General features: G+C 41.5%; 1 protein-coding gene across 2 annotated transcripts in view; it reads right to left on the bottom strand.

Moving 5' to 3' along the window:
- The window catches only part of VPS37A (VPS37A subunit of ESCRT-I), a 52,275-nt gene that overhangs the window by 9,748 nt on the left and 20,486 nt on the right, over positions 1-22,041 (bottom strand). For both annotated transcript variants that reach the window (XM_056558825.1, XM_056558815.1), the window contains exons 2-10: positions 21,404-21,478; positions 17,345-17,459; positions 14,665-14,765; positions 12,917-13,112; positions 10,298-10,368; positions 7,865-7,992; positions 7,213-7,271; positions 7,056-7,124; positions 2,898-3,041 (exon numbers count right to left, since the gene is read on the bottom strand). In XM_056558825.1, coding sequence (XP_056414800.1) covers positions 2,898-3,041; positions 7,056-7,124; positions 7,213-7,271; positions 7,865-7,992; positions 10,298-10,368; positions 12,917-13,112; positions 14,665-14,765; positions 17,345-17,459; positions 21,404-21,478 — 958 coding nt within the window. The remainder of the gene's footprint in view (positions 1-2,897; positions 3,042-7,055; positions 7,125-7,212; positions 7,272-7,864; positions 7,993-10,297; positions 10,369-12,916; positions 13,113-14,664; positions 14,766-17,344; positions 17,460-21,403; positions 21,479-22,041) is intronic.

The following is a 22,041-nucleotide window of genomic DNA, read 5'->3' as shown; positions in this document are numbered from 1 at the left end:
CAATTTATTTATATATTAAATTATTTATTTATTTATTTATTTTTTTTTTCTTCCCCCCCGTGGTAAGGGTAATTTTTATGTTATAGCCAAGTTGTGCTTCTTTTATGTTCCTTTTCATTTGGTTTGTTTTTATAGCCAAGTTGTGCTGAATTTTATGTTTATATATATATATTTTATTTTTTATTTTTATAAGCCAAGTTGGGCTCTTTTTTTTTTTGAATGTTTTTTTTTTGAATGCGTGTTTGTGTGTGTTATTTTGGTATGGGGGAAAAGTAAAAGTGTATTTTAGTAAATTTGGGCTGGCCGGTTAGGCAGAATTTGTTTTTGCAATTTTATTTATGTTATGTTTGTTATAGCTGGTTAAGCTTGTTTTTGTTTAATGTTTTGTATCAGATTTGTTTTGCATTTTTATAATAAAAAGAGTTACAGCTCCCAGCAGATCTTTCTTACTTTTATATGTAAGGATTTGCTTTATCTATATTAGTTATCTACTTCTTTTTCTTTAATTCTCACTTTTTCCTATTTTTGGATGACATTTTGGTGCCTTTAGAACCAATTACCAGGTTTCCATTGAGTTCTGGTCTCAACATACAATGGTTTCAACATACAATGGTCGTGCTGGAACCAATTAATATTGTAACTTGAGGGACCACTGTATGCACAGGTCTGTGACTCCGCACAATATGACAGGCATGCATTACAAGAACAATGTCGATCAGATGTGATACAAGCTCTGCCCAGGGAGGTGATCCTGAAGAAGGAAGACACACAGGCAGAGCATGTTTCTCATTCAGAGAAGAGGAAGCCACATTTCGGGCCCAATGGTCAATTGTTTACTTTTTATGACAAATAAGATGTGTTCTCTTTTTTAAGAAGGTAAAGCCAGCTAGAGTACAGCAAAGAGAAGTTCAACCTACATTTAGTATATAAATGCCGCAGATTTTAGCACCGACTTACCAGCAGAAAATCTGTAGTATAAAATCTGCAGCAAAAGATGTGTAGCATATATATATATTATGTGTGAATATACCCTTAAAAGGGAGGGGATTTTAGGTTTAGCAAATAATGTCCATGTTTTTAACAGTTTTTATATATTTTTTCAAAATCTATATTTTTACATAAATAAAATGACAAGAAAATTACAAGACAAAAAAAGTAGAGTGAAACAAAAACAAAAAAAAGCTGTCACTGATATAGTATCTGTGGTATTTTTGCAATATTGTTGTACAGCTTGAAATTTAAATCTTTGTTTGGGATACAACATTTTAAACAATTACGAAGACGTGGTCTCAGATGGCAGGAAATGCTCAATTCAAAATGCAGATGTGCATTTATGCTGGGGGGGGGGCAGCGCCTGCACTTTTGGTCCGTTGCTATGGGCAATCCCCAGCATAAAATGCATACAAAGGGGGATAACTGCAAAGTACCACAAGTACCACAACGGCATCCTACACCAGATGAAGGTGTGGATGTGTAACACTGAGACCGCCTCTTCGTAGTTGCTTAAAATTTTGAAATGTTATACTATGTGCCTTGTTATTACTTTAGGCAGCATTAAGGTTCACCTGTGAGGCCGGCAACATATCAGCCAACTTGGGAAGGGGCTCATAGCCTTCCTCCCTCCTCCCACTGTAGGTGTGCTCAGCCCCACTGGAGGTAACTGGGAGCAGGCTGTGAGTCGGCCTAATACTGCTGTAATTGCCCACTGGCCCCTGGTTTTGCTTATCATGCACAGGTAGGTTAAGTGTTAGGTCCCATACCACTTGAGAAACCTTGGTGTTGGTGTGCAGGCTCTGGTATGTCCTTCATATAAGGATATACTGGCTAATGTCTCAATATTACATCAGTTTTGAGGGTTAGTCAATGTTATTGTTTACATCTACCACAGTAGTGCACCTATTTTTGTATTTTTCGTATTTTGGGATACAAAGCAATATCCGAGCATTAGGAACCTAAAATATATTCATATTGGTTATACCAAGATGAAGAGTTATCCCATATCTACAGGATAGGGGATAACTAGCTGATCAGTGAGGGTCTGCGCACTGGGACCCCCATTGACTAAAAGAACTGAGGTAAATTGTCCCGTGGGAATGAAGCAGCAGCGTGTATGGTCATCTGCAGCTCCATTCATTCTCCATGGCCCTTCTGAACATTGCCAAGCACGGAGCTCAGCAATGATCAGCTGCCCCACAGAGAATTAAAGGATAAGTATGGGATAAGTTTTATATTGCGGGGGGTCTGAGCGCTGGGGCCCCCCACGATCTCCTGTTTGGAGCCCCAGTTCTACAGCACAGGAGCACGTCACGACCCCTGCCCGAAGCGGAGGCCGCCACACCCCTTCCATAAAACTGTATGGAGTTTATAGAGGAGGTGTGGCGGCCTCCGCTTCGGGCAGGGGTCGTGATGCGCTCCAGTGCTCTAGAACCGGGGCTCCAAACGGGAGATCGCGGGGGGCTCCAGCGATCCTAAACGTATACGTTTTTCTTCATGATACTTATCATTAATGCAGTGCTAGCCGTGCATGCATTATGCTATATTCATCCAGGGGACAATTTACCTCAATTCTTTTAGCCAATGGGGGTCCCAGTGCTCAGACCCCCACCGATTAGCTAGTTATCCCATATTTTAAGGCTAAGGTATAATTATGCATCTTGGGATAACCTTTATAAGAGGGAATCCTAACGCTCCCTTGGCTTCCCTACACAGCCTTTTTCTAGAGCTCCATACATAAAATACAAGCAGCAGCAGACAGAAAGCTACAGTCTGTCTGAATATCTAAAGTGTAACACAGAATTTCTAATTCTATCAGCCCCGGAAATAAAAGCAGCATTTCCTATGATAAATACATATGTAAGGGAAACACTATTTGGTGAAACCTAAATGACAATACTTACTGTTCTCTTCTCCATGAACAGAGTTAAAAAGTCATCAATTCCTGTTTTTCCCTCAAGGAAATTTTCAGCAATATTGTCAGATTCTTCTTCAGCCTCATGGGCAGCAACTTTCAACCTTGCCTGCAGAGCGCTCAGACTGCAACTCTGTGCGAAAGGAACAAGTATGACATTACATCTGTTATAACATGCATTCAATTCTTTTAAAGAGGTTTCCCGTGACTTTATAACGTGAATGGAAGCAGACAGCTCTGTACATGTGTAATAGCTGCGCTGGGTTACTGCAGTTGAATGCTCATTCACTTCTTTGTGACCCGAATTGGGATAATCCAGCACAGCTAATACAATGTAGGAAGCTTCCTGCATCCAGCGCTGTTCACTGTGAATGCGGGAGCTGTGGCTCTGGCAAACAGATGCTCAGTGGGGTACTGTTTGTACTAAAAAAGCAACAAAAAAATCCCCATACATCTGAGATATGCCACTATGCTTGTTATTCTGGACCGATACTTTCCTATGTGCAGAAACCAAATGTAGATCAAAGTGTTGCATGTTGCACTAGGGCAGTGTTTCCCAACCAGGGTGCCTCCAGCTGTTGAATACCAATGACAAAAGCAAAGAAACCCTATCTGTGTTGAGGGGGGGGGGGGGAACGTAACACCCCTATGTACTCCCAGGGCACATGTAGGTGGCCCATGTAATGTCTGCAAAAAACAGCAAAAAACTGCAAACACCAAAATAGAAAAAAGAGCTGTGGCAGACTGACGTAGCAAAATAATAGACAACTTTATTATTAAAAAGCTCCCAAGCAGCCAAACACAGTGCAGCTTTCACTTCCTACATTTTTCTTCTTGCTTAACATGAAGAGAGCCTGAGAACTTCATAGGGGAAAGGGCCCCCTAGTTTGGGATCTCCTGTATGAACAATAATGGCGAGCTTACCTTTAAAAGTAGCTCCTGTACATTATTATGGGGGCTGCCATTTTGTCTAAGCTGTATTTACAGCATTTAGAGAAGCCACACTGACAGGGAGCAGTGCTGAGCTTGTCTGTGTCCCGGCTGCAGTCTGAGAGTTAGGACTCCAGCATGAGTCTGAAATCTATAAAAAAAAAAAAAAGGCTTGCAGCCAGGACTGGTAGGGAGACCCCTAGTGGTCATTTTTTTCAAAGTGGAAAATTAAATAGAAAGAAGCATATTTTTTTTATAACATGCTATTGGAAAGTTATTCTGCATACATTAATCTATAATATATCAAAAGTTATTTTTGATGAAAGGTACCCTTTAAGCCATTTTTGTGCTAAATGAATGGCCACCGTGTAATACTACACTTCACCTGCAGTGGTGGCTGCAGAAGAAAATGCCTGGAAGGCTGGAGTTGTCCCGGGCAGAATCAGCTGGGTTTTGGCTCTGAATATAAAATGTCCAAAATACCCAATAAATGTTTAGACTAATGGAGCAAATATCTAATAAACATTATTGCTCTGCTGTTATATTCCAGTTAACGCGCTAGTCTGGGAACACACAACAGGTATTGCCCATTGTTACTAATAATGAAATAAAAAACCTTACTGGTAATATCATCTGAATATGCAATAAAATGTGATAGTTTCTACTATCTCCATCCTCCTAGCTGTAAATCTTCCATTCTACTGAGCAATTAACTGCACAAAGCTGCTTTACATGCACATACAAGTTCCCCACAAAAGTTAAATACAATTTTTTTTTTTTTTTTTACTGCAATGTTTATTACAGGGAACTACTTATAGCGTAATTCGCATTGTAACAATATTTCATTGGTTAAAGCTAATACGGAGTCATTTTACAAATATTTTTTTGTACTTTACTTCAATTCAAGATCTGAATGCTAGACAACCTATATAACACTTCGGAAAATCAGTTTGGCAGCTAAAGGAGTTTTCCAGCCTATAACACTTATCCTAGAGCCCAGTGTTTTCCAACCAAGGTGCCTCAAGGTGTTGCAAAACTACAACTCCCAGCATTCCTGGACAGCCAAAGGCCGTCCAGGCATGCTGGGAGTTGGAGTTTTGCAACATCTGGAGGCGCCCTGGTTGGGAAACACTGTTATAACCACAAAGTCTGATCTCCAGAATGAGGACCAGAGTCTCCTGTTACAATGGATTGGCAGTGCACTGTCACTCCATTCTTTGTCTTAGGGAGCTGGCTGAGATACCTAAGTACAGTGCTCAGCTATATCTCCGATAGCTACCATAGACAATGAATGGAGTGGCGATGCACGTGAGTGACCTGGGGTTCCTTTTTCTCAAGATCCCAACAGTACCCGTTCCGACAGACGTCCCAGCATTAGACAACGGATAAGGGGTTATAAGTGTTATAGGCTGAAATACCCCTTTGAACCTACTTATAATGTTGGATAGCAGCACCAATTTTAATGGGGCTACAGAGACAGCTAATATTGCCAAAGGAGGCTGCAGACTTCCCATGCAGTCATTGCTACTTCCCTAGTGACTTCCCATGCAGTCATTGCTACTTCCCTAGTGACTTCCCATGCAGTCATTGCTACTTCCCTAGTGACTTCCCATGCAGTCATTGCTACTTCCCTAGTGACTTCCCATGCAGTCATTGCTACTTCCCTAGTGACTTCCCATGCAGTCATTGCTACTTCCCTAGTGACTTCCCATGCAGTCATTGCTACTTCCCTAGTGACTTCCCATGCAGTCATTGCTACTTCCCTAGTGACTTCCCATGCAGTCATTGCTACTTCCCTTGTGACTTCCCATGCAGTCATTGCTACTTCCCTAGTGACTTCCCATGCAGTCATTGCTACTTTCCTTGTGACTTCCCATGCAGTCATTGCTACTTCCCTAGTGACTTCCCATGCAGTCATTGCTACTTCCCTAGTGACTTCCCATGCAGTCATTGCTACTTCCCTAGTGACTTCCCATGCAGTCATTGCTACTTCCCTAGTGACTTCCCATGCAGTCATTGCTACTTCCCTAGTGACTTCCCATGCAGTCATTGCTACTTCCCTTGTGACTTCCCATGCAGTCATTGCTACTTCCCTAGTGACTTCCCATGCAGTCATTGCTACAAACAGGGCTGTGAAGTTAAAGCTGCAGTCAGTTTTAAGTGGAATTGGATTTGGCAGAAATGTAACAACTCCAACTTCAAAAGCCTAATTATTTATGGCAATGATTTTACCATTTTACTAATCATTGCAAATTAATCCTTATTAAGGAATCAGAGCTGGAGTCAGACAGTGACTCACAAGGAAAGGTCTTTACTGATATAGTTTTATATATATACTAGCTGAGTACCCGGCTTTGCCCAGTTTTTCCTTCTTAATCCTTGTTGGGGAGGAAAATCAACAAAGAAGGAAGCTTTTGACTTCATATCCAATCCTCATATATTATTGTCATATCCCATTCCTATATCCCGACCTCCTATCCAGTCTTCATATCCCGACCTCCTATCCAGTCTTCATATCCCGACCTCCTATCCAGTCTTCATATCCCGACCTCCTATCCAGTCTTCATATCCCGACCTCCTATCCAGTCTTCATATCCCGACCTCCTATCCAGTCTTCATATCCCGACCTCCTATCCAGTCTTCATATCCCGACCTCCTATCCAGTCTTCATATCCCGACCTCCTATCCAGTCTTCATATCCCGACCTCCTATCCAGTCTTCATATCCCGACCTCCTATCCAGTCTTCATATCCCGACCTCCTATCCAGTCTTCATATCCCGACCTCCTATCCAGTCTTCATATCCCGACCTCCTATCCAGTCTTCATATCCCGACCTCCTATCCTGTCTTCATATCCCGACCTCCTATCCTGTCTTCATATCCCGACCTCCTATCCTGTCTTCATATCCCGACCTCCTATCCTGTCTTCATATCCCGACCTCCTATCCTGTCTTCATATCCCGACCCCCTATCCTGTCTTCATATCCCGACCCCCTATCCTGTCTTCATATCCCGATCCCCTATCCTGTCTTCATATCCCGATCTCCTACCCAGTCCTCATATATATAGATTTACATGAATAAATCCTATTGTTTTACTACAGAACTGGACTACTGATTCCATGAGTGCCTACATAGTATTTTTTGGATTTCCAGCTATATGTTAATAAAACCAAATGTGCCCCATCTTTTCTCTAGTCCAGTATCGGTCATATTACCTCACTCAGCTCATGCTGTCTTTGCACCTTCTTTTCAAATGTAGCTTTCATTTGTGTCAGAAACTCCAGCTGCAAAGGAAAAAAAAAAAACACATGTAAATAACAGGAGCAATAAAACCAGAACCTGCCCCGTCAGCCTCATCCATAACAAACCTACCTTGTCTATCAATGCTTGTCGTTTTGACTCTAAAATTGGCTCCATTTGAAGATTTTTTTCTGGGAGTAAAAAAAAAAAAAAAAAAAAAGAAGGTCATAGTGAAAACCAGTGAATCGTGACATTTTATATAACACTTTTAAAGGAAAACTGTCACTTGTTTTCTCCCGCACTATCCACAGGTACTGGTGGATAGTGCGGGAGACTCTGATTAAAATGAGCCTTACCTTGTCCCGATCTGCGCCGCCGTTCTCCTGCAATTGTAGTTTTACTATCTGTTCAAATCTTCCTGTAACTGGCACGGGCGGGGCTTTGGTGCTTAACTGGCGCTGACATCAGCGCCGCTTATGAATATTCATCCCCCTTCCTCCAGTTAGGAGCGGCAAAGAGAAGGAGAACTGGAGGGAAGGGGGATGAATATTCATAAGTGGCGCTGACGTCAGTGCCAGTTAAGCACCAAAGCCCCGCCCGTGCTAGTTACAGGAAGATTTCAACAGATAATAAAACTACAATTGCGGGAGAACAGCGGCGCAGATCCGGACAAGGTGGGGCTCATTTTAATCAGTGTCTCTCGCACTATCCACCAGTACCTGTGGATAGTGCGGGAGAAAACAAGTGACAGTTTTCCTTTAAACCTTTATCCGCCAACTCTTACTTGCCAGCTCCTCGATATTTTTCACTAGATCTTCTTTATCGGTTATAATCTGTTTTAATTGTGGGAGATTGACAAACTTCTCCAGAAGAACATCCTCTTGCTCCATCATATCAGTGAGTTGTGACACACTGAAAAAAAGGAAAAAAGACTGCTCATGTGGAAAGGCACTTAAAACAGCATGTTACATGGAAAGAATCTAGAGTGCAAAATAGGGTAGCTTTAGTACAGATATATACAGATGTGGTGTTTGGGAATACTATCACTGGTCCATGTTTTATTTATTTATATAGTGCCCACAATCTGGAGCGCTGTACAGAGATCATCATCCCTCACACCAGCCCCTGTAACCTTTGGAGTTAACAGTCTTTATTCCAACAGTCTACATCAGTGGTCTCAAACTGTGTGCCTCAAGCTGTTGCAAAACTACAACTCCCAGCATGCCTGGACAGCCAACGGCTGTCCGGGCATGCTGGGAGTTGTAGTTTTGCAACAGCTGGAGGACCATAGTTTGAGACCACTGGTCTACATTATCCTAACAATGGCCCAGATTTATCAAACTGAGAGAAAAAATGAAGAGATTTTCCCACAGCGACCAATCACAGCTCAGCTAACGAGCTCTGGTAAAGTGAAAGCTGAGCTGTTATTGGTTGCTGTGGGAAAATCCCTCCACTTTTTCTCTCACAGTTTGATAAATCTAGGCCTATATGCTTTCGGAGTTTGGGAGGAAACTGGAGAACCTGTTGGAAACCCACAAAAGCATGGAATACACCAACCATACAAACCAACTCAAGAACTATAGAGCTTCAAAACCCATCTGGCATTAAAATCAGCCAAAAACTGTTCCCTACTAGATGCTTCATGACATGGGTTTCTATGGCCAAGCGGAAACATGCAAGCCTTACCACACCAAGCACATTGTTCTATACTTTATTTTGTGGAATCCTTCTGTATAGAAAATCTTAGTGGAAAGCACATTTCAACACAACAAGCAATAATTAATAGAATTTTTTTTTATAGGAAACAGGTAAACCATCGCTATACCAACCCAATGGAGGAAAAAAAAATATATATATATATCTATTTGACTGTAATCGGGAGTAAAGCGCCCTATAGATGTTTGCGGTATAGACAGAGCTTTTTCCAGCACATTTGTAAGTGAACATAGGGCTCAAATGTCCCGTGAACAGAGCCTAAAGTACAAATAAAGTCAGCTGAACGTGTGTTCTACTGGTTGACTGTATAAAATTTGTAAATTACTTCTATTAAAAAATCTTAATCCTTTCAGTACTTATGAGCTTCTGAAGTTAAGGTTGTTCTTTTCTCTCTAAGTGCTCTCTGATGACACGTGTCTCGGGAACCACCCAGTTTAGAAGAGGTTTGCTATGGGGATTTGCTTCTAAACTGGGCGGTTCCCGAGACACGTGTCATCAGAGAGCACTAAGACAGAAAAGAACAACTTTAACTTCAGAAACTCATAAGTACTGAAAGGATTAAGATTTTTTAATAGAAGTAATTTACAAATCTGTTTAACTTTCTGGAGTCAGTTGATCTATAAAAAAGTTTTTTCCTGGATAACCCCTTTAAGCTGCTGCCACCTCTGTTACCTTGAGTTTCTACACATATTTTAGAAAAACAAAAAGGATCGGTATTAGGGATCGACCGATTATCGGTTTGGCCGATATTATCGGCCGATAATCACGATTTTGGACGTTATCGGCAATTACCTTGCCGATAATGCCCTGCCCCCCGCAGGGCTTCAGGGGGTGTGTGCTGAAATAGCCGATAACTTATACCGGAATATCGGTATAGGTTATCGGCTATCGGCCTTAAAGTTCACAGAGTATCGGTATCAGCCCTAAAAAATCGATATCGGTCGATCCCTAATCGGTATGTTAAAATACCACATGACTGATTCTTTATTTAGTCAGGTCAGCCGTCAGGTGATAGTTAGGCTGTCAACTTAGGCTCCTTTCACATTACCGTTTGTGCCCGGTAGGCGACATCCATTAGAAAGACAGCATGAGAGAAATTTGCGCTTGGGACGTCTTTTTCTCCCGCTATCTTCGGCCGCAATAACGGGAGTTATAACGGACGTTAGAGGAATCCCATTTAAGTGAATAAGATCCTCTTTGCCTGTTATGACTCCCATTAGGCTTCGTTACAATAACGGACGTTAATGGTGTTCAAAGTGAGAAGAAAAAAAAAGAGCCCTTAACGTCCGTTTGTAACGGCGCCTCACACATAGTGTGAGAGTAGCCTTAGTAACCTATAGTAATATATGAATTGTCTGCTGACCATACTAAGACTACAAAGAGGAATCTTAAGGGAGGGAAGGAAGAGACTATCATCTTGTAGTTGGAATACACACATAAAAGTCTAAATGCGTGTAAGTAACAATGTATGTACATCTACGTATAATAAAAAACAAGATACCTCAAATCTGACAGTTCAGGAAAGGTTTCAAGGAGATCAGGCATCTTGTACGTACAGCCATTCATACCCACCTAAGAAATACATACAGTTACTGGTGGCTACAGAAATAGAAACATACAAAACTGAACAACTAACAGAGATTATTAACCTGCTGTTCAAAAGGTAAAAATACAGTGAGCAGTGGGCATCCCCTATTGTTAGTGGTAGATCCTGTGGTATCTGGAACAGAGGGGCTATCCTTCCTTGTAATCCTGTTTGTACTGATACTGCTTTCATTTTCTGAAGATACATTCCCTCGAAGCACAATAGGGGGATGTATTGAAGACTGGCCTATTTCTATGTCTTGATTGTAAATCTGTTGGGAGTAAATTGCTCCAAAAAGAGGTGCAGCCTTGTTAAAAAAAAAAAACTGTTGCATCTTTGACTCTCGGTGTGCCACAATCTATGCCAGCCAGGAGCAGACATAGATTTCTGCTATAATTCATTCCAATTTTCTAACATAAATTAAAACAAAATGTAATTGTATGTAGCAGGCTGCACCTCCACTCATTAAGCCCAGTCCTTTTTGAAAAGGCGGCATGAGCAGTGCAAGAGTTGTACATTTTTCAATAAAATGAGCCCTTATACAGATTTGTAAAGCCTTCCAATACTTTTCAGCTGCTGTATGTGCCAGAGGAAGTTGTGTAATTCTTTCCAGCCTTACCACAGTGCTCTCTCTGCTTCATGTAAGGAACTGTCCAGAGCATAAGCAAATCCCCATAAGAAACCTCTCCTGCTTTGGACAGTTCCTGACATAGACAGAGGTGGAAGCAGAGAGCACTGTGGTCAGACTAGAAAGAACTACACAACTTCCTCTGGCACATACAGCAGCTGATAAGGACTGGAAGGCTTTTTATTTTACGTAAATAACAATATATGTATAGTTGTAATATACATTGGTTAATAAATGTGTATATTTTTGGGTACTAAATGCTGTCTTGTCCCTACAGCTATTGCCTGTGTGTCTCTATGAGGACACCAAATATAAAATGTGTGGGCAGGACAAGCAGGGCTCTGTGCCGGCTCCTGGCTTGTCAATCTGCCTGGTGTATGAGCCAGGAGTGTGTCACAGAGCCCCTGCTTGTCCTCAGCGCACAGAGCCCTGCTTGTCCTCAGCGCACAGAGCCCTGCTTGTCCTCAGCGCACAGAGCCCTGCTTGTCCTCAGCGCACAGAGCCCTGCTTGTCCTCAGCGCACAGAGCCCTGCTTGTCCTCAGCGCACAGAGCCCTGCTTGTCCTCAGCGCACAGAGCCCTGCTTGTCCTCAGCGCACAGAGCCCTGCTTGTCCTCAGCGCACAGAGCCCTGCTTGTCCTCAGCGCACAGAGCCCTGCTTGTCCTCAGCGCACAGAGCCCTGCTTGTCCTCAGAGCACAGAGCCCTGCTTGTCCTCAGCGCACAGAGCCCTGCTTGTCCTCAGCGCACAGAGCCCTGCTTGTCCTCAGTGTACAGAGCACTGCTTGTCCTCAGTGTACAGAGCCCTGCTTGTCCACCCTCACTTCCTGTATTTTGTCTCTGCACAGACACATAGCTATCTGCAGCCAGGACCCAGGATTAATGCCGGGCATCGCTGTTTGGGCAGATGTCCAGCATTACCCTTTAGACGCCACGATCAACGTTGATTGTAGCGTTCTAAAATGCGGAGTTAACATGCCGGTTAGCTCAGCAGAGCTGATCGGGACCCTCGCGGTGAAACTGCGATGTCACGATCTGAGAGGATAGCTGGAGGGCTCTTACCTGCCTCCTCGCCGTCCGATCAGAGCTCTGAAGCTCCCAGCTAGCCATGGCAGGCTGGAGCAGCAGAGCACTGATAATATTGATCAATGCTATGCTATGGCAGCATAGCATTGAAAAGTGTATGCAATCAAAAGATTGCATGTAATAGTCCCCAATGGGGACTAAAAAAGAAAGTAAAAAGTGTAAGAAAAATAAATTTATTAAAAAGTGTGAATAAGCCCCTCCCCATTTTTTTAAATATAATGTAATTAAAAATAAACATTGACATGTGTAATGTTGCCACGTTCGTAAATATCCGAACTATCAAAATATAAGTTTAGTTAAAGGGGTACTCCGGTGTAAAACTTTTTTTTTTTTTTTTATTTTATTTTTTTTTAAATCAACTGGTGCCAGAAAGTTAAACAAATTTGTAAATGACTTCTATTTAAAAATCTTACTCCTTCCAGTACTTATCAGCTGCTATATACTCCACAGGAAGTTCTTTTCTTTTTGAATTTCCTTTCTGTCTGACCACAGTGCTCTCTGCTGACACCTCTGTCCATTTTACTAACTATCCAGAGCAGGAGAGGTTTGCTATGGGGATTTGCTCCTACTATGGACAGTTTTTAAAATGGACAGAGGTGTCAGCAGAGAGCACTGTGATCAGACAGAAAGGAAATTCAAAAAGAAAAGTACTTCCTATGGTGCATATAGCAGCTGATAAGTACTGGAAGGATTAAGATTTTTAAATAGAAGTCATTTACAATCTGTTTAATTTTCTGGCACCAGATGATTTGAAAACATTTTTTTTTTTTTCAGAGTACCCCTTTAACATTACTAGTTTTCCAGTGCATTGCTGTGCACATACCTCAGAGGTGGGGACAGGTATAGGCAGATCAGTTATCAGGCCGTAAGAGGGGGCAGCAGCTTTGGCAGTGTTGTAGGCTGAAGGAACCGGTTCAGATACTGGCACTGATCTATTGGTTTCTTGTGTAGAAAAAGGTGGAAGAAATGAAAAGCCAGTATGAGGATAAGGAGGCCTCCCTGCAGGATTGCTGTACAAGCTGAAAGACAAGAAAGTGATTCCGATCATTAGAATGACACTACCTACCTGAAACGCCTGTGCTAACCTATGGCCCAATATCTGCGCCAAACAATGGCATCAACCAACCGGATACCAGGAGCATCAGCCCAGACTACCAGGGAAGGATGCGGATCTCAAGTAACAATCATGTACAGGCCTGTTGTTGTCTGCACTTGATCTTGGTCTAAGGACTTTAAGGTGTCACAGATGTTTGTGCGTGCAGGAGAGCATGGAAAGATACACACGTTTTAACACACAGTTACCCTTCAATCCTATTAGGATACCAAAGATGTTAATCTGCAGATAAGGTTATTGACAGGCTAAGTAAGGATGCAGTTCAGCTTTCTTCTCTGCAGGGGCCCATGAGATTACCATCAATCTTCCATTCCTAGTGTAGCTGCTATAAATACAGTAGGATATAAATGGCCTGGTCTTGTTTACCTGACAGATGAATTCTTGTAGAATGAATTGTAGACCAGTGTTTTCCCAACCAGTGTGCCTCCAGCTGTTGCAAAACTACAACTCCTAGCATGCCCGGACAGCCGAAGGCTGTCCGGGCATGCTGGGAGTTGTAGTTTTGAAACAGCTGGAGACACACTGGGTGGGAAACACTAATCTAGACCATATACTGGTTTAGTTGCCTTATGCTGATATCCAATATAAAAGCAAAATACCTCTATAAAGATAGCTGAAGAAATAAGGCAGTAGTTGGCTGCACAGTATTCTTTCTAGAGACCCCCATAAACACATTTATTTAGTCCAACAAAGAACTGGAAATACCCATTTCGACAATAATGGGGCTTTCATGCAGTCCCCTGCGCTGCTCGCATCCAAGAGAGTGCCATTCAGGGAAAAACTTTAAAAGGGGTACTCCGGTGGAAAACATTTATTTTAATTATTATTTTTTTTTTTTTTAATCAACTGGTGCCAGAAAGTTAAACAGATTTGTAAATGACTTCTATTAAAAAAATCTTAATCCTTCCAGTACTTTATAGCAGCTGTATGCTACAGAGGAAATTCTTTTCTTTTGAATTTCTTTTTTCTCTTGTCCACAGAGCTCTCTGCTGACACATGATGCCCGTATCAGGAACTGTCCAGAGCAGGAGAAAAATCCCCATTGCAAACCTCTCCTGCTCTGGACACTTCCTGACACGGACAGAGGTGTCAGCAGAGAGCACTGTGACAAGACAAAAAAGAAATCCAAAAAGAAAAAATTTCCTCTGTAGCACACAGCTGCTAAAAAGTAAAGATTTTTCAATAGAAGTAATTTACAAATATGTAACTTTCTGGCACCAGTTGATAAAAAAAAAAAATAAAAAAAATGTTTTCCACCGGACTAACGAACTTACAGAGCTAAACTAGCATTGCAGCCCCTCCATTGTCAGTATTCATTGATCCCCATGAATCCAAAATAATTTAACAAGGCCTCATCTATACTGTTAAAACTGGATGGTACGGAGGTTTAGAGACAAGGGATCAATAATATATCAAACCATGTAAACACTGAACAGAACTGCAGCGCAATTACTTACTATGGGAATGAACCAGAGGTTGGAGCAAGGGTTGGAGGATTTTTCCAAAACTCCTCTAGTAAATTCTGGACTATTTTCCCAAGATCTGAGTGCATAGTAAACTAAAGAAAGAATGAAATAGAGAAAGTCTTTAAACTATCATCAAATGCAGATTCATGTAAGTATAATACTATAACAACACCCAACCAAAAAAACTTCTGCATGTTGTCAAAGATTTTGGCCTCATAAGGCTTCTTTCACACTGCCGTTCGGACATGGCAGTGTGACGTCCGCCGGGGAAGCCAAGGAGAATAGCGGGAGGAAAAATACATCATGTACCGTTTTTTTTCCTTCCACTACTCCCATCAAAAACCAATGGAGCCCATAATAGTAAACAGGATCTGTCGGGACCCGTTGTGCCCCCTTAAAGGGTACCTCTCATCAAAAAAACTTTTGATATATTATAGATTAATGTATGCAGAATAACTTTACAATTGCATGTTATTAAAAAATATGCTTCTTTCTATTTAATTTTCCACTTTGAAGAAATTACCACTAGGGGTCTCCCTACCAGTCCTGGCAGCAAGCATTTCAGACTCATGCTGGAGTCCTAAACACTACGAGCTGCCAGTCTGCTTTGTTCACAAAGGAGAACACTCAGAGCTGCCAGCCTGCTTTGTTCACAGCCTGTTTGGCTGTGAACAAAGCAGGCTGGCAGCTCTGAGTGTTTAGGACTCCAGCATGAGTCAGAAATGCTTGCTGACAGGACTGATCGGGAAAAATACAATAGAAAGAAGCATATTTTTCATTAACATGCTATTGGAAAGTTATTCAACATTCATTCATCTAAAATATATCAAAAGTTTATTTGATGAGAGGTACCCTTTAAAAAGAACGTCTGTTAGGGAACAAAAAAAAGTGCCCAATGGACGATCTCCGACAAGGGACAAGGACACAACGTCAATACGAAAGAGGCCTCAGAGGATTGAATGTGTGACACTATGAACAATGAAGCAACCAGAGGGTTTTTTCCGTTTTTTTTGGGTGGTGAGGTTAGGGGATGCTATATCACTTAATAAATACCCAATGTTGCATTAATCAGGGTGATCACATGATTGCCCTTTTTGTATCACTATTGCTAGTTCTTGCAAGGTCCAGATTTGCTAAATTTTAGACAAATGGCCTCCTACAATACATGCAGTCCAAATGTAAATTGCTAGAAAGAATATCATGAAACTACCCTCAGTACATTGTAATAAATAAATAGATAAATAGATATATACATACTTAAAAAAATCCCTATCCAACCTAATCTGTACACATAGCAAGAACTAGCAAAAAATATAACAAAACACATGTAAGGGCTCGTTCACACCACCACAGGGCTCTATCCCATTTAGGGTCTGTTTGGCACCAAATAAGGAAGCCAAACAGGCCCTTTTAACAACAGACACTGTCACCTCCAGACGGATCCTATTGACTTCAATGGGCTCCATTGAGTGATTGGTATTTTACAGGAGTTTAGCAGGAAAAAAATAAATAAATGAACCAAGCAGGATTTTTTTTCTCTGTTAACTCTGTTCTTCACTCCCTTTAAACAAGGGGTATTTCCATCTAAATTACTCATGTAGTATCTACACATTACAATTTGACCTTCTGGTGCGATTTCGGAAGCTCAAACATGGATAGGTACTGACAGATAGGGAGCCAATAACAATTATGACAGCTAGTGACTACGATCTGGTCATTTTCTCAGGGGATCCGATTTTTGTAGTCTACGATCTGGTCATTTTCTCAGCATGTCAGATTTTTGACACACACTGAAAATCGTGGCAGTCACTAGGGTCCGCAGCCCCATAATAGTTAAAGGGGTTATCCACCATAAGGTGATTTTAGTGCGTACCTAGCAGACAGTAATGGACATGCTTAGGAAGGATTTGTGCTTGTCTTGGGGCTAAATGGCTATGTTGTGAGATTACCATAACACTGTGGCTAGCTTTTTGTGAACTTGCATTTCCTGTTTGACTTTTCTTTTTTGACTACAAATCCCACAATTACATTTCCCTCCCTCCCACATATCAGCCACCCCACCCATTGAAACATAAATGAGCTGCATCCATTCAAAAGACCTGTGGTTTTCAATCAGGGTGCCTACAGCTGTTGCATTAGTTGCAGATTGATCTCTCTCCCACCAAGCGATCGCCCCACCCATTGAAGCAGACAGGCTCCCTGTCATCAGCTGACTAGCGAGTCAGGTCTCGGCCGCACTGCAACCTGGGAAAAATCTGAGACAACAATCGTTTTGTATGCTGATAAAAATCACACACAGGTACAGACACTATATTATGAACTACTAACTTTACAGCCCCTTTAGCATAGTCAAATAAAAAAAAATCCTGGAATACCCCTTTAATGGCTCTCGATCTGTCAGTACCTATCCATGCACAGATACATTTTCAGGCGATTTGAGCTTCCAAAATCGTATCTGTGCATCAGAAGGTCAAATCGTGGTGTGAATTCAGCCATATATGCTTGAAAAGCAAGGGTCTTGCTTCTGGGATGGTGATCGCTCGCTGCATGAGCTCCCATGGAGTGCAAGAAGTGGCGTCTGGTATTTGAAGGGGGAAATCGTTCCTTTCATGAAAGTCTTAAAATGTTTCAACCACATGTGAAAGACTCAAAATATCTCAAAGCCTCTTACATTATGTACCAAAGGACATGTCACGTTAGTGCCTTGCTTGTCCACTAGGTGATGTCTTATTGGTGGAAAGACAGTGATGATAGGTTTTTCTTGAGGAAATTGCTGAGGAAGCAGACTGCAAAATAAATAATGTGAGAACATTACTACAGGGTACACCAGATTGGCAAAGCTCTACAAATAGACTCATAAATCCCATTGACATACACTAATAATAACAAATGCAGCACTCTAGCGATCCAGTATTAAACGTGATGGTTATTCACCCATCCAATCAATACAAGAAAGTGCCACGTTTTAACCTACTCAATGAGGTCTTTTTCATCAGGATTTTGGATTAATGAAGTGAGACCTTTGGTTGGGTCTTTTGGCAAGCTGAGCACCCACATTTATCCACGGACTACAAGACCTGCGCTGTGCAGCTTCACTTCCTACTGTGTAGTTACAAGGGGAAGGCCACAGAGTAGAGCGCAAGTAGTAAAGGGTCCTCGAGGAGAGAAAACAAGGTTCTCCAGGGGGCATCAGAATGTGCAGGTCCACAGAAAAGCAGCGGATTGGGAGTTTTTATTATTTCAACATCAGGGGGTAGATAACCCCTTTAGAGGGGGCCTCAATAAATATATATATATATATATATATATATATATATATATATATATATATATATATAAAATTAAAAAAAAATCCAGCCCTATAGCAGATGCCTAGACAGATCGCCCCATGTTCCTTGTTCACTTTTTTTCTCTTTGTATCTGCTATTTCCCCTCCTTCCCTGTATGTTTACAAGCTTCACTGCCTTTTCATCCCTCTTTTCCCATTATACTCAGCATGGTTAGGCTCTAGAGCAGCGTTTCCCAACCAGGGTGCCTCCAGCTGTTGCAAAACTACAACTCCCAGCATGCTCGGACAGCCAAAGGCTGTCCGAGCATGCTGGGAGTTGTAGTTTTGCAACAGCTGGAGGCACCCTGGTTGGTAAAAAAAAACACTGCTATAGACTCTGCTCTGAGATCCACCCACTACTGCCCTATCCTCTTCCCAGTACACCCCCCATGACCTCTACACACATCTTTGCCTCTCTCACACATGCTCTTCCCCTGGTGGCTCAGTGGTTAGCACTGTTTCCTTGCAGCCCTGGTGGTCTGGGTTCAACAAGAACAACATCTACAAGGAGTTTGTGTGTTCTTCCCGTGTAAGTACATATATAGATAAGCTCCATAGAATTTTAACAGGATCCATCTCCTACAGCAAGAAAAGTGATCGGTAGAGATTTGAACACCCAAAACCCTGACCTAATTCTTTGACAGGTCAAAATGTTTTTAATTTTTATTTTTTTATTATAGTAACACTTTGTATAACACCCCATCTCAGCTCAGTAAAAACATATTTAGGTAGGATGTATGAACTGCAGATTCTTATTTGTGGGGTACTTTTCAAGAGGACAGGTCTGCAGCGTACTGTCTGCAAAAGATGTGAATGCAGTAGCAAATGGGCAACTAACAAATTTCTTGTAGATTTGCAAATGCAGTCATGGCCGTAAATGTTGGCACCCCTGAAATCGTTCTAGAAAATGAAGTATTTCTCACAGAAAAGGATTGCAGTAACACGTGTTTTGCTATACACATGTTTATTCCCTTTGTGTGTATTGGAACTAAACCAAAAAAGGGAGGAAAAAAAAGCAAATTGGACATAAGGTCACACCAAACTCCAAAAATGGGCTGGACAAAATTATTGGCACCCTTAACTTAATATTTGGTTGCACACCCTTTGGAAAAAATAACTGAAATCAGTCGCTTCCTATAACCATCAATAAGCTTCTTACACCTCTCAGCCGGAATTTTGGATCACTCTTCCTTTACAAACTGCTCCAGGTCTCTCTTATTGGAAGGCGCCTTTACCCAACAGCAATTTTAAGATCTCTCCACAGGTGGTCAATTGCTGCCACTTCAGAACTCTCCAGTGCTTTGTTGCCATCCCTTTCTGGGGGCTTTTTCACATATGTTTGGGGTCATTGTCCTGCTAGAAGACCCAAGATCTCGGATGCAAACCCAGCTTTCTGACACTGGGCTGTACAGTGTGACCCAAAATCCATTGGTAATCCTCAAATTTCATGATGCCTTGCACACATTCAAGGCAGCAAAACAACCCCAAAACATCATTGAACCTCCACCATATTTCACTGTAGGTGCTGTGTTCTTTTCTTTGTAGGCCTCATTCTGTTTTTGGTAAACAGTAGAATGATGTGCTTTACCAAAAAGCTCTATCTTGGTCTCCTGCCATAGCGTTTCATTTCATTTAAATGTCGACGGATAGTTCACGCTGACACTGATGCTCCCTGAGCCTGTAGGACAGCATGAATATCTTTGGAACTTGTTTGGGGCTGCTTTTCCACCATCCGGACTATCTTGTGTTGACATCTTTCATCAATTTTTCTCTTCTGTCCACGCCCAGGGAGATTAGCTACAGTGCCATGGGTTGCAAACTTCTTGATAACTGTGCACTGTGGATAAAGGCATATATAGATCTCTGGAGATGGACAATTTTGGTTATCAAATCCTCAGACAGTTCTCTTCTCCTCTTTCTGTTGTCCATGCTTAGTGTGGCACACACAGACACACAATGCAAAGACTAAGTGAACTTCTCTCATTTTTATTTGCTTTCAGGTGTGATTTTTATATTGCCCAACCCTGTTACTTGTCCCAGGTGAGTTTAAAGGAGCATTACAAGCATAAAAACAATATTATTTTTTCACAATTTTGAAAGAGTGCCAATAATTTTGTCCAGCTCATTTTTGGAGTTTGGTGTGACATTATGTCCAATTTGCTTTTTTCCTCCCTTTTTTTGTTTAGTTCCAATACACACAAAGGGATAAACATGTGTATAGCAAAACTTGTGTTACTGTAATCCTTTTCTGTGAGAAATACTTCATTTTCTAGAAAAATTTCAGGGGTGCCAACATTTACGGCCATGACTGTATGTAAATCTATGCATTTCAACAGGTGCAGATTTTGCAGAGTTTCCGAAACGCTGCAGATTTAGAGCAGATATGGACGTCCATGGGGAAAATCTGCAATAAACCCACAGCCGATCTGCAAATAGATAGGACATGATTCGATTTTCAATCTAGAATTTCTGCTATGAATTTTGTGTCCGTAGCACGTGTAAAAGGTTTGCTCGAAATACATTGAAAATAAAGGTAGTGGGGAACCAGCAGCTGATCTGACTTTTGTGAAAGTACTGTAAAGATAAAGCAATAGACATTATAGGGGGAGATTTATCAAAACCTGTCCTGAGGAAAAGTTGCTGAGTTGCCCATAGTAACCAATCAGATCGCTTCTTTCATGTTTCAGAGGCCTTTTCAAAAATGAAAGAAATGATCTGATTGGTTACTATGGGCAACTCAACAACTTTCCCTCAGGACAGGTTTTGATAAATCTCCCCCTTTGTGTTGGCCATAAAGCACATATCACGGTCATCTGTAAAGCTAGTCATACATTCACTAGCTTCTTCCGTCTGATTTTAGCGATCGGTGTGGGTCTCAGCACACGAAGCCCCACCGATCAAAAACTTCAAGGGGTTATCCAGGAAAAAACTTTTTTTTTTATATCAACTGGCTCCAGAAAGTTAAACAGATTTGTAAATTACCTCTATTAAAAAAATCTTAATCCTTTCAGTACTTATGAGCTGATGAAGTTGAGTTGTTCTTTTCTGTCTAAGTGCTCTCTGATGACACCTGTTTCGGGAACCGCCCAGTTTAGAATCCCCATAGCAAACCTCTTCTACTCTGTGCAGTTCCCGAGACAAGCAGAGATGTCAGCAGAGAGCACTGTTGCCAGACAGAAAACAACAACTCAATTTCAGCAGCTGATAATTATTGAAAGGATTAAGATTTTTTAATAGAAGTAATTTACAAATCTGTTTAACTTTCTGGAGCCAGTTGATATATAAAAATATTTTTTTCCTGGAATACCCCTTTCACTATGACAAATAAAAGGTTTCTAAAATGATAGAGACCGCCACTATAATAAGTCTAACCAGTGTGACGTAGCCCTCAGTGATACTTACATATTTATGTTGATGGTGAGATTCTTGATGGTGATCGGCAGTCTATACTCCACATCCTTCTGAATTTCAGAAATACTGATTAAAATTAAAAAGGAAAAAAAAAATGGATTAATGATGACGATCGTGTAAAACTGCAGTCTTCCGAAATAGTGAACGCCATTATACACAACCAAACCTCGACTGTTCCCTTATACATAAACCCAGAAATAAGAGCGTGTTATCATTAGCAATGGCTTTGTATAAAACACTTTTTTGTAAAGCAGCGTTTTCCAAACAGTGTGTCTCCAGCTGTTGCAAAACTACAACTCCCAGCAGCAGTGTTCTCCAAACAGCGTATCTGCAGCTGTTGCAAAACTACAACTCCCAGCAGCAGTGTTTTCCAAACAGCGTATGTGCAGCTGTTGCAAAACTACAACTCCCAGCAGCGGTATTTTCCAAACAGCGTGTCTCCAGCTGTTGCAAAACTACAACTCCCAGCAGCAGTGTTTTCCAAACAGTGTGTCTCCAGCTGTTGCAAAACTACAACTCCCAGCAGCAGTGTTTTCCAAACAGCGTATCTGCAGCTGTTGCAAAACTACAACTCCCAGCAGCAGTGTTTTCCAAACAGCGTATCTGCAGCTGTTGCAAAACTACAACTC

This window comes from Hyla sarda, chromosome 1 (assembly GCF_029499605.1).
Source record: "Hyla sarda isolate aHylSar1 chromosome 1, aHylSar1.hap1, whole genome shotgun sequence".
In the NCBI taxonomy this organism is placed as follows: domain Eukaryota; kingdom Metazoa; phylum Chordata; class Amphibia; order Anura; family Hylidae; genus Hyla; species Hyla sarda.
This window is presented reverse-complemented; position numbering and strand designations above follow the sequence as displayed.